This window comes from Lycium ferocissimum, chromosome 5 (assembly GCF_029784015.1).
Source record: "Lycium ferocissimum isolate CSIRO_LF1 chromosome 5, AGI_CSIRO_Lferr_CH_V1, whole genome shotgun sequence".
Taxonomy (NCBI): Eukaryota; Viridiplantae; Streptophyta; class Magnoliopsida; order Solanales; family Solanaceae; genus Lycium; species Lycium ferocissimum.
The window spans coordinates 42,775,090-42,788,251 of record NC_081346.1 but is presented as its reverse complement, the minus strand read 5'-3'; the positions used below and the strand labels follow the sequence as shown (position 1 = coordinate 42,788,251).

Below are 13,162 nucleotides of genomic sequence, written 5' to 3'. Positions count from 1 at the left end.
ATTGATGACATAGTACTCTTTAGTGATACTATGGAAGAACACTTCCTTTGCTCCAAAATTCCATGACACAGTGGTGAAGAAAAATGGGATCGTACTCTCACGAGAAAAAGATGATTCTTGATAAAAAGGAAATTGATTTTACGGGGATGCATTTTGTTCATGGAGCATACGACCCCGGGGCCACATAATTGTCAAGAGGCTGCTCAAATTCCCGGACACCAATTTTACGACGAAGCGACTCACGACGGTTTTTAGGTGTGATTAATTATGTTAGAGATTTTATCCCTAATGTCTCTACATACATTGCTCCACTTACAAAAATGCTCAAGAAGAATGCCCAAGGTTGGGGAAACGAACAGGATGAAGCAGTTCAGAGAATAAAAGAAATCTCAAAAGAAGTCAAAGCCCTCCATATTTTGTCAGACAGAAAAAAGATATTGCAGACGGATGCCAGCAACGAATATTGGAGTGCGGTACTTTTTGAAGAAAAATATGGCCAACGGAAAATATGTGGATATGCCAGTGCAAAGTTCAAAGATGCCGAACAACACTATCATTCCACATTCAAAGAAATTCTTGTCGTAAAGAATGGGATTTAAAAGTTTAATTTCTTTTTAATTCACACAGAGTTTCTTATCAAGATGGATATGAAGGCTTTCCCGAAGATGATCCAGATAAATCCAAAGATTATCCCAAATCAGCAGAGATTCTCGGATGGGCACAATGGTTCTCCCTTTACAAATTCCAAGTAAAGCACCTCAAAGGGGAAGGATAATATTCTAGCGGATTTCTATCCGAGGCCGGATGAGTTTTCAAAGAGGTTTCAAGCAGAAAAGGTCGAGAAAAGGCTAACTAGCCAAATTTTCATGCTTGCAAGCTCACCAGGAGCTAGTTCATCCAGAATAGCAGATCATCCACCGAAAATCTTCAGCAAGTTTGTGGACCCGTTTGACCCATCTATCCTTACAAAAAGAAGGAATTTCTATGAGCTTCTAGTTTTCAGAAAATATGGAGGATCCATTCTTAAGCCATTCGTAGTCAATCCAGAATACTCATTCTGTCACATATTCATAGCAATGCACAATGATTTTCCACAGGAGCTATTATGGTTTTACGGGTACTTATGTCACCGAGTATTATATTTTCATGGAATTCAAGTGCGACATGTTTCGATGTTTTGACAGGATTGAACCTGCTCTCAAAAAGTTTCTGCAATGGTTCAAACCACGAAGATATTGGGTTCAATGTTTCCAAGTGTTACACTTCGAAAATTCTCCCTTAGCATATAAGTGAATAGACTCACAAAGGGAACGACGAGTACGAAGTTGGACGAGTGAGAAATAGTAATCGATAGTCCTAATTAAGATCTCCAAAGGCATCCGAGTTAAGGCAAGAAAGTTGTTAATGGAATCGAGTTATAAATTGGTGGGTTGGACGGAAGCTATGAGTGTTGAGTTAAATGATATCCTAAGGATATGGTGGAGAAGCGCTATGATGTTCCCTGGATTGATAATGAAGTGATAAACAAGTGCTAAGAAGGTTCCACAAGGATTGCGAATTCAAACGAAACGACGGGAACCATTCGGTGAAGGCTGGAGTTCCGCATGTTCCCAGACAACACCAAGATCCACGGACCGTGGATGTGTCCGTGGAACGAAGCCAACGAAGAAGGTGGCTGGCTGGTCGTGAACCACGACAGTTCCACGGCCAACATTGGGTTCCACGGACCGTGGAGCTATCCGTGGAAGTTTGGCTAGGTTGAACCATTTCAAGTCTTTAAATGTGAAGTCCACTTCATTTATTTCATTTCCTTGCACGACTTCAACCTCTCCTCATCTCTAGAACCTTCCAAACACTTCATTCATGAGAAATCCATAGAAATCAAGGATCAACAACAAGAAATCAAGAGAATCTAGTGAAGAAAACCCATTAGAAGTCATCCACATCAAGAAATCCCAAGAGAGAGAAAGTAGGGTTTTGGTGCTAAGGGTGAATCACCATTCTAAGATTATTCCTCTATCATCTAAGGTAAGTTTCATGATATTTACATGTTGTTTGAAGTATTTATAAGTTAAGACTCACGAATCGTAGAAGAGTATGTGAAATGGGTCATGAATGTGTGAAAAGTGCCATTAGTGAGTAGTAGTTGGAGTGAATCATGGAAATGAATATGTTGATGTTGTGAATGTGTTATAAATGACGTTTAGAACATGAAATAAGTATTGGATATGAAAGAATACGACGATGGACTTTTAGTCATGAATATGGAGAATTGAAGTAGAATTGTGAAATGCAAATCATATGAATGAATGACGATTGTTGTTAGTGATATTGTGATGATTGTTATGAATGTTGGGAGTTGATATGGAATATGGCGGAAAGTAGTATAAAAAAAAATCTTTGCCTAAATTTCTATAGCTTTAGTAAGTATGTTTCCACGATAATATAGCTAATGTTGATACGAATTATCTTGAAGGTATAGACGAGTGCACTAAAGGAGAACGAGCAAGCGATATAATAGTTAAACGACAAAAGGTATGTGAGGCTAGTCCTTTCTTTCTAAGGCATGAGTCCTATGACATGATTCCCTCTTTCTTATGAATGTCCCTTCTTCAAGAAGACAATGAGCCCTTGTTCATGAATAGTCATACGAGATAAGAGATATGTTATGATTATGATAATGTCAATGACAAACTAAGCCTAGAGATGCTATAGTCTATGATATGATGCTCCCATTAAGCTAATGAAGCTATCCATAGTTCATTGATGACGATCATTATACACACTCACCTTATGCTTGCTCCTTGAGGTGAGCGAGAATACTATGAATGCGATAATGACATCGGGGTCCACGACCTTACGTCACCCCGATAAAGTATGACTATCTATGAGTCTTTATGCATGTATTGCTATAAGTATGTTATGATACGCATGTTATGATAAGCATGTATGATAAGTATACTATGATGAGCATGATATGATGAGAATGATGAGATTACACCGCGCCTAGTTGGCCGGGCAGTCACCGCCAAGGCGGGTAGCTATACACCATGGCCAAATGGCATGGGCAGACACCTCTAGTAGGCGGCATGAGATAATACCCCGGACGCGGGAGGCCTGGACGCAGGCTAGTGCTAATGCTATTGACTATCACACCGCACCTATATGGTCGGGCAGTTATACGTTTATACATTTATGCACATATGACATGATGATGAGTATGAAAGTAAGTTAGCATGCATTACTTCCTTTATGAGTCAGTCAGTTACAGATTGCTCCTTATTGATGCCTCCTTATTTCATTGATATTTTTTTATTATTTATGCCTTACACACTCAGTACAACATTCTTACTGACGTCCTTTTCTTCGGACGCTGTGTTCATGCCTACAGGTAGATAGGGAGGTGATCCAGACTCATAGGAGCTAGCAGCTGATTAGAGAGCACTCCATTTTTCGGAGGTGCCATTGATTATTCTTTTGGTACATATCTGTGTATATTCATGATTAGGCACGACGGGGTCTGTCCGTCCATATGTCTAGTATTCCAAAGAGAGGCTCGTAGATACAGTGTGGGTAGTATGGCCCCATGGTCTGTATGTATATGCATGCATATATTATTTTGATAGCCGAAGGGCTTATGTTGATGAAAGTAATTATGTTTCAAATGATGATATACTTCTACGATTATGAGCATACAGTATGAATAAGAGCAGATACGTAGCAGCATGAGTGGTGTTCGGTGGGTAGCCCTGGATACCCGTCATGGCCCGTAGTTCGGGTCGTGACACCAAGACTCCTATGCAGCAAAAATGTTCATGTTACATCGACCGATAAATATTATTGATGGGAAGGTCTATGCTTAACTAGATATTTCACTATGGTGGGAATTCCCCGTCTCCATCTTGTCCTTAGAAGATAAATACGGTGAAGCCTGTAGAATTATGTTCCAAAGAAAATAAGTGCATCCCAAAGGAGATATGGCCGAAAGAATGGGCTCGATAGAATTACACTGATGACCATCCCTATTGGGAAAGAGTTCGAAAAGCAGCAAAGGAGTACCGAGCACCGTATGAAATAATCAGAAATGAAGTCACTCATGCTATCACAAAGATAAGGTTGAATTTTCCATCTCAAGATTCAACAAAAATAGATCCAGATATGATAGGGCCATCCAACAGGAAATGCTACTACACAAGGTCGCGAAAAAGAAGTCTGGAAAACAAAGAAAAATTCAAGCAAAAACATGGACCAGAATGGTGGATAGAGGAAGGATACACAACTCTGCCATCGACTCCATCAAGCACCGCTCCATCGGATAAGGCTTACTGATGTGCTTACAAGAAAGACAAAAGCGGACCCCACGGTCACATGCTTGCACATGGTTGTCAGGCTTCGGATAATGTTCCCCTCATTTTATTAGGCTTGTTTTATTAGGCGTGTTTTATTAGGCTGTCTTATTAGGCTCGTTTTATTAGGATTTCTTATTAGGCTCGTTTTATTAGGCTTGTTTTATTAGGTTGTTCACATGTCTAGCGGGGCCCGTGTTCCATGTAAGATAAGTCTTGTAGAAGCCTCCATCTCCTATAAATAGGAGGCTATGTAATAGTTAGAAGGCATCAAACAATCTCCCTATAAATTTTCCTATATCAATAAAATGTTTGCTTTCTAAATTTCTCTTGTTCTTCTATTTGAAAGACATGGAAAAGCTGATCCTAAGTTAGTATAGGTTTAGGAAATATTGAGCACAATAAGCTTGCTACAAGTACAATAGTTTTTTGAAGCTTTGACAGTATGTCTGTAGTAATGTGAAAGTTTTTCCGAGTTGAGTAGCTTAGCTAGGAAGCCATCCCATTTTGTAGGAAATTTTTTTATATCTTTGATCTTTCAAACTGTCCGACTAACTTGACAAGCCATCCTTCGGGTTGTTGAAGTCAGGTTTGTGGCAAGCCGTCCTTCGGGATGTTGAAGCCCGATCCCTACTATGCAAGAAAGCTCTTTGCCGGTCTGGCCGTCTTGCTTCTTCGTTTCCCAAGCACAATAGTTTTCTTGCATAGTAAAGATCGGGCTTCAACATCCCGAAGGACGCTTGCCACAAACCCTCGACTTCAACAATCCGAAGGATGGCTTGTCAAGTTAGTCGGACGGTTGAAAGATCATAGATATGAAATTTTTTCCTACAAAACGGGCCGGCTTCCTAGCCAAGCTACTAGACTCGAAAAACTTTCACACTACTACGTACATACTGTCAAAGCTTCGAAAAACTATTGTACTTGTAGCAAGCTTAACTTGCTCAATATTTCCTAACCCTATACTAACTTAGGATCAGCCTTTCCATGCCTTTCAAAGAGAAGAACAAGAGAAATCTAGAAAGCAAACATTTTATTGGTATTGATGATGATAAGTGAGACAAAGGAACATCCGGGGTCTTTGCCAGATAGTGTGCAAAAGAGATGAGAATTCCTGATCCGAGGTTGTTACTGAAGCATAATGTGATATACTCGCTGCCCGAGGTTTCTAGTCGGGATGAGGGAGTACATGGACTTCGCGGGTCCCCCATGGGTCATGACTATTGAGACGTGAAAGTTTCCTTCTGTAGCATTTGTGTACATGTTCGAGGTATTGAGCCAGTGCATTGCATTACATATGCATTCACTCTTACATCCATTCTTTATTGTTGATTTGTACTTGGTATTGATATTGACTTGATCTTATTGTTGACTAGTTTCGTGAACGTGCTTGTTTGCTTATATGTCTACTTGTTGATTCTTTCTTCATATATGCGACCTAATTATTTTTGGCCTATGATACCTATCAGTACATAGTGTTTGTACTAATACTACCTTATCGTACTCTTTTCCTAGTGCAGAGTTTGCTATAGGATCCATTTCAGCACCTCGTGAGTGATTTCCCGAGGCTTTTAGTATGAGTTTCTAGGGTGAGCTATGTTCCAGATCCGCAGCCCGAAAACTCTTCTTTATAATATCTGTCCATTGTTCCGAGACAGTATTTCAGACTCTCTATATTTGACGTTTCTGACTTATGTATTGATAGCGGCTCTTGTACTATGCTTAGACCAGATTTTGGGGCATTTCTATTAGTATTCCACACGTAGTAGTTATTTATATATTGAGACTGCTTAGATATTTTTGTTTCTTTTTGGTATGCTTAAAATGAATGTTGAATAAGGGAAGGGTTCGACCACTAAATGGGGTTAGCGTGGGTGCCCGCTTGACCTATGAGTTGGGTCGTGACAGTATGTGTGAGAAAGAATATCACCTCAAGTCGTCTCCATATCCATGGTGTGTAGTATGAGAACCTTCATCTGCACTATAGACGTCATCACACGGTTCTTCTACTCCTCCATCTTCTTCATAGGATCCATGAGCACCATTGGACTCATATTCATCACCGGAGTAGTAATGCTCACCACCATATTGTTCATGATCATATTGATCATCATAGACTCCATATTATCCATCATCATCATGGTCATAACCTCCGCCACTAGAGGCATAGCCTTGCATGTCATCGTCACAAGAATTCGAGGCTATGGATGACATGATTCCTTATAACTCCCCTCCTTATGACCCCTCTTCTTGTACCTACAAAATGAGCAAACAAGGTTAGTCATAAAAGCTCCTCACCAATCACTCGTGTTTTAACTCATTTGTGCTTGACTAGCACCACTCAAATGTGCTCACCCTCTTGCCTTTTACCATTCTAGGAGTATCCCTTAACTCATGAACCTCCAACTTGAATAAGTCTAAGATAACCCCATGTATCGGTTTAGAATGGAGTTTATGAGACACCAATAAAACAGACTAGTAAAAGCAACAGACAAGAGCCAAACAATTCACAACGAAATAAACGAGAAAAGCACAAAAAGAATTGGCACGAAAAAAATACGGACACAAGAACTAACTAACAACCAAGTAAGGACAATTACTAGTGTCAATTAGTTTGGAAGATCAAAGATAATAAGGTAAAGTTGTCAAAAAAAAAAGGAAAAATATCCCTCACAATCTGCTACGTAGGTGACTGCGTGGGTGGCTGCATGGGTGAGGCCAGCTACGTGGGTGAGCTACACGTAGCTCACATGGGTGAATCTAGAACCTATTCTTTTTCTCCTCAGATGCGTGGGTGAGGCCAGCTACGTGGGTGGCCGTGTGGCCCACTCAGATTTCGTTCTTTTGCACCCAAAAACACCTTTTCCAACTTTTCACTTGGGTTTTGGATCCAACTCTAATTTTTGGCACCTCATTCACCAAGAATATGAAGAACAATGAAGAACACCCAAAAACTTTACTAGGGCCAAATCAACTCCAAATTCTCCCAAATTTTAGATCTAGCTTCCTCTCAACTAGGAGAACAAAGCCCACTCTAAATTGAAATCAACTGACCTTCAAATGACAAAACCACTTGGTTCTTCTTCAAACCTTGAATGTCTTCAATGGTGTTCTTGACCAAAACTTTTCCAAATGATTTGAAACTTTGGGTTTTTATAGATTCAACCTCAGGGAACTCAAATCTATCAACCAATTCACTCAAATCACAACACATGATTTTTATTTTTTTTAATTTCCATAATTTTCAGATTTTTGTATTTTTCAAACTAAGAAGAACCAAGGATTAAGAATTGTAGAAACAATCATTTAGCCTAGGCTCTGATACTAAATGATACGATCCTAACTAGAAGAGTATAAAAAACAACATTCAAGTACGCGGAAATTAAAGATAGAGAGAAATTGATAGATGAGATAGAAGAAATAGGGGATGAGAATATAACAAAGAAAGGATCTAATTCAACTAGAATTGTGACAATTCAACTAGAATTGTGACAAGTCAACGATCAAAGATGAATTCAATCCAATGGGGAAGGGAACTTGAACTCATAGATGGAAATCTAATCCTAAATTATTCAAGAGATAATCATGGTAAAGAGTTAAGGGAATCCTCCCACTACCTAACACTAACTAATCCTAACTTAACCTAAGCTCCATAGAAGGAGAACTACTCTCAAATGAGTTTCTTCATCAATCAACAACTAAGTTATGAAAATAGGCTAAGGCAAAATTATATAGTTTTGCCTTTACATGCCTAGCCACAATTATTTAACAACTAGTCACATTTGGCATTTAACTATCCAATCTTGCAAGTGTAGCCACACATCACACGTTTAGGTTAAGAAGCAAGCATTGGGCCTTGGCTCTTGGACTCTTGTACTCTTCTTCCATAGCTTGAAGGCCCTCCAATGGTTGTCTTCAAGTGCTTTCATAGCTTCATTCTCCATGAACTTGCCTTGAAAAGCTTGAAGGTCCTTGGCTCGACTTCTTGTAAAAGGCCTTGAGGAAAGTTGAGCACTTGAGCCATCCGATATCGTATCTAAAGTGCAAGCCGGGATACTAAAGGGTTAAGTTTCATGAGAAGTAGGCTGCCCAATCCCATCGGCTGCTCCCAAAACGACGACTTTTCTCTCCGGTACTGATACCGATGCGAATCCGCAGCATTACAAGTCATGGCTTGCGAAGCTTGCACGACTTTTATATATGTTGCTTTCCAATCTAGAGTTAACGTATATTTTCTAATGGTTTCCTTAATTTGTAGCCTATTTATTCGGGGGGAATGATCCTTTGTTTGTTCTTGGAAATTGCACAAATTTTAATTGCATAATTGACATTAATATTATTTTATTAAATTATGTACTACATAACTTGACATATGAGAAACTAGTATATATATAATTCTAAGCAGCCTCTCACATAGTTCACCTATAAAAATATATAAATTGCATCCTCAATTTCTTGATTTATCCATATGCAATGGACAAAAAATAAACACAATAGTAACAAAATAGCAGAGTAGTCTTCTCAGGGGCGGCTTAATACACTAGGTGGCCTAAAGCCAAAATATAAAAAGAGGCCTTATATTTATGCAATAACTTTTTATATATTTTATTTGATGTTTACTTTAATAGATTCTTAAATTGAAAGATAGTCAATTATATTTTGACGATGTCATTTTTCTCAATTTACAATATAGTCTATTCGTGAGATATGATTGATCTTAAGTAAGATCTAGCTCGTTGGTTTAATTTTGAAAACTTAGGCAATTCTTACAAAAACGTTAAAAAAAATTCTATAAGCAATAGTAACATTTTAAAATACAGAATATGCCAATAAGAGTATCATCTTCTACTTATATAGTTTTTTCTATTACGATAATTTTAAAAGTAGATTAAAATTATCATTATTACAGTGGCTATTGGGTTGCAACCCTTTCCCGGACCCTGCTAACGCAGGATGATTTCTGCAACGGGCTGCCCCTTTACTATGCTTTAAATGACATTCAAGGTTATCTAATCGTTTAATAATTGCTTAGCTTGAGCTTGAAAAATGTCTAAAAAACACTCAAAAAATTGAAAAAGATCTTATAAAGACAAAGTTATAAACAAGATTGATTAATTTAAGGTGAATTAGATTATATTAAGAAGTACAAAAAAATTAAAAAATTAATTATCTACACCTTTCAATTGTAATTACAACAATTATATTTTCTAAAAGTAGCATAACTTTGAAATATATGTGTGTAACAATGATAAAAAAATTGACAACAAATAATGAAAAAGATTTCTTTTATGACTAACTTGAGAACGCAATCAGATGTACCATAGTTTATACATATAATATGAGTATATAATTATATAAATTATACACATAATATGAGTAATTTTGGGGCCTCAATATGGTTGGGGCCTAAAGCCATTGCGGCTAAAGCCGGCACTGAGTCTTCTAGGTAACTCGGTGATACCTGTTCGCTACAAAAACTATAATCTCTTTCATTTTAGCCCTTGTTAAGAAGCCACAACTAATTGATTCTCCGCTTCTGTAATCGATAGGAACTCTACATGTTTCTGCAATTCATAAAGATAATGTATTAGAAAAGGAAGTTTATTTCTTCACAAAGTTAATAGAACTATTTAAGGGAATTAATGGTCTTTCTAAAGCAGAGCAGTCTACGATAGTTGAAGAAATGAATCGTTACGTTCTCCCTGGGTTAGGTATATAAATGCACTCAGATATCAATACTGTGTAGGTTTGATTTGATTCCAAGAGAATTCAGTCTGTTACACCTCACTCTGCTACCAGTTATTAACCAATCCCAGATTTTTAGTAGGTTCATCTGTGAACCAGTTTCTTTTATTCAACAGTAAAATTTGTTTAATTTTTAGTTTTCCTTTTTGCTATTCGTTTCCTTCTGCAGCCTGAAAAGGTAAAAGTTTTATATAATATGGATTATGGTTCAAGAAAACCAATGTAACAACTTTTGGAGAAATACAAAAAAGAAATTATGTATCACTTCTATTGATCGATAAAGTGTCTCTTCAAATTCTAACATATTCTTAGGTCTCGTTTGGCCACGAGAATTATTCACTTTCTTTCGGAATAATTTTGGAGTGTTTGGTCATAGAATTTTCAAATCCAATTGGGAGTTGGATTCCAAATTTGGAAAACTGCTACAGATATGTTTTCCAACTCAATCTTCATAAATTTCAAATAAAATGTTACTATATATTCTTTCATTTGCTAAAAGTATAATCAAACATAACTTCATTTTCAACTCCGACTTTATAAATTTCAGTGAAGAATATTTGACTTAATTACTATTTGTTCCCACTTCGTATTGAAATCAATTTGTAAAGCCGCACATGCACTTGCACTCATAGGCGTACATGCTTTAATTGCGTAAACGACTGAACATTGTGTTTTATCCCTAACATGCATGGGAGAAAACTGAAAAAGAAAAAGGCAAAATACATCAAAATACCCCTAATCTATACCCAAAATGTCGATATCACACTTAAACTATCATGTCGTCCCATTACACACCTTATATATCGAAAACTGATATTTTTTACTCCCTCGGTCGATGTGGCACAATATTTAAAAATTTAAAAAAAAAGTAGCGTTTTAATTATATATTATTTATTTTTCTTTTTTTTTTTTAATTGTAAAATTCAATTTCTTTTAACCCCCACCCCACGCCTCATTTTCCCCACCCACCAAATTCATCTTCATTTTTTTCTTCCATCTCCATCTTCCTTCCTTCCTCCATAACAAAGACATAAACCAAAATTTTAGAACGCTTTTAATTCTCCCGAGCACCTCAACCATTATTACTCCAAGAAAATCTTTGGTGGAATTTTGGATAAATTTGTCAAGTCCGGATTGTCTAAAAGAAGAAGATGAAGCAAATGGGTATTTGTGGGTTTCCTTAAATTGGTGATTTGAATGAGAACTAGAAGCAAAATTGGAAGGAGATGGTTTGTTGGAAATTATTGTTGAAGAAGAAGAATGGTGTGGGGCATCGGGGCGGGAGTGACGTGGTCGAAGCTTTGATGGCTAAAATGCTTTTTGCTATTGAAGAATTTATTTTAACTCATAGATTCAAAAATTCAATGGAGTTTGCTTTGAGATTTAGTACTAATCTAGTTTTCAATTGCTTCGGTCGAAAAAGAATTTTTTTTTTTTTTTGTGTGGGCACCATTGAAGCAACGTAGCATCACTACGCTCCTTCTCATCTTCTCCAAATTTGGGTCACTTTATTTCATGTTGCTATTATGCTTATTATTTCATATAAATGAGCTTGTATTTTCCGTCAAACTATTTCTGATGATAGTGGTTTTTTGATTTGTGAAATTGCAGTGATGGTGGTGGTATTAGGTGGTGGCTGACGGTGGTTAGACAAGAACAAAAAGAAAAAAAACTCTGTATATAAATAAAAAAAGAAAGATTGTGAAAGAATAAATAAAATAAAAATTTATTGTATTTCTAAGATTAGCAATGACGTGTTGCGCGCGTGTGGAACACTCCCACACCTGAGACTGGTTCTCAGTTCTGAGGGGGTAAATTATATCAGTTTTAGATACATAAGGTGTGTAATGGGACGACGTGATAGTTTAAGTGTGATATCGACATTTTGGGTATAGTTTAGGGGTGTTTTGATGTATTTTGCCAAAAGAAAAATGTTGAAGTTGTCAAAAATTGACCTTGGCCATGCTTCTAGATAATCCAAAAAAGAATATACTAGCAATTTACTGGTTGCAGAATCAGGCGAAATTAATTTAAATAAAACGAGAATGAAGCAGTCAAAATTGAAAATGAAATTTCCAGAAAAGGAAAATGCTTCTTTTTCACGTAGTTGGATTTGGATATGTCCGAATTGAGATTGCATTTAAGAGCTGTAGGTTGTTTGTTTTTGTGGAAACTTAAGGTTCAACTCTATCACTATGAGCACATGCAAGTACTATTAGAGAGATTCAAAAGTCAATTTTGGCAAGCTATATTCTAAATAATTGAATTTTATCTCTTGGTTTAACGTGTCTTCAACTTTTTCTTCATATATAGTATTTTTTTCATGGTAATTTTGTAGGACAAATATTATTACATGGTTAACTAATTAGTTTTTGATACGACTCATTCAAAATTGTGGAAAGGGAATGATACAGAATCACCAGTCAGAATAAGGAGTTTCACTGAACATTTTCAATATTGATTTAACTTTGTTACTTTTGTTTCACTAATTATCATTTTTTTTTAAAAAAAAAAGAAGTATATTATAAAATTATATGAAGGTCAGTTTGAAGTCGAGATCTCACCGTAATAACAGAGATACCAGTCTTACAAGAACTATTCAAGTCATGATGTTCATAATGAATTCCTAGTGGCATTTGGTTTTGGTGTTGTTTAATATTTGTAAACTAGATTTATGAAGATGTTTTCGGGAATCAATTTGGGAAAAGTATTTTGTAGTCCCTCTGTCTGAATTTGTTTGTCTTACTTTTCTATTTAGTTCATTTAAAAAAGAATGTCTTTTTTCTTTTTTGACAATTCTTTAATTTTAATTTTTTACATGACATGTTTAAGATCACAAGGTTAAATGACATTTTGGTACATTCCAACTATCTTTAGTTTAAGACCATAAGATTCAAAAGTCTTGTTTACTTTCTTAAACTTCGTGTCAAGTCAAAATCAGACAAACAAATTGAAATGGAGGAATATTAGTTTTCAATTGACATTTTGAACTGTAACTTCCTCAAATCAGTTTTTAAGAACTTTGTTGTATTTTATGGGGGGAAAGCAAATGCCAATCCCGCAAACCCCCT

At 36.6% G+C, this 13,162-nt stretch overlaps 1 protein-coding gene across 1 annotated transcript in view; it reads right to left on the bottom strand.

Annotated features, from left to right (window-relative positions):
* Positions 1 to 9,614: 9,614 nt before the first annotated feature.
* The window catches only part of LOC132058389 (uncharacterized protein At1g66480), a 5,967-nt gene continuing 2,419 nt past the window's right edge, over positions 9,615 to 13,162 (bottom strand). The window contains exon 2 of the mRNA XM_059450909.1: positions 9,615 to 9,910. Within this exon, the coding sequence (XP_059306892.1) occupies positions 9,851 to 9,910 (60 nt within the window). The 3' untranslated portion in view covers positions 9,615 to 9,850. The remainder of the gene's footprint in view (positions 9,911 to 13,162) is intronic.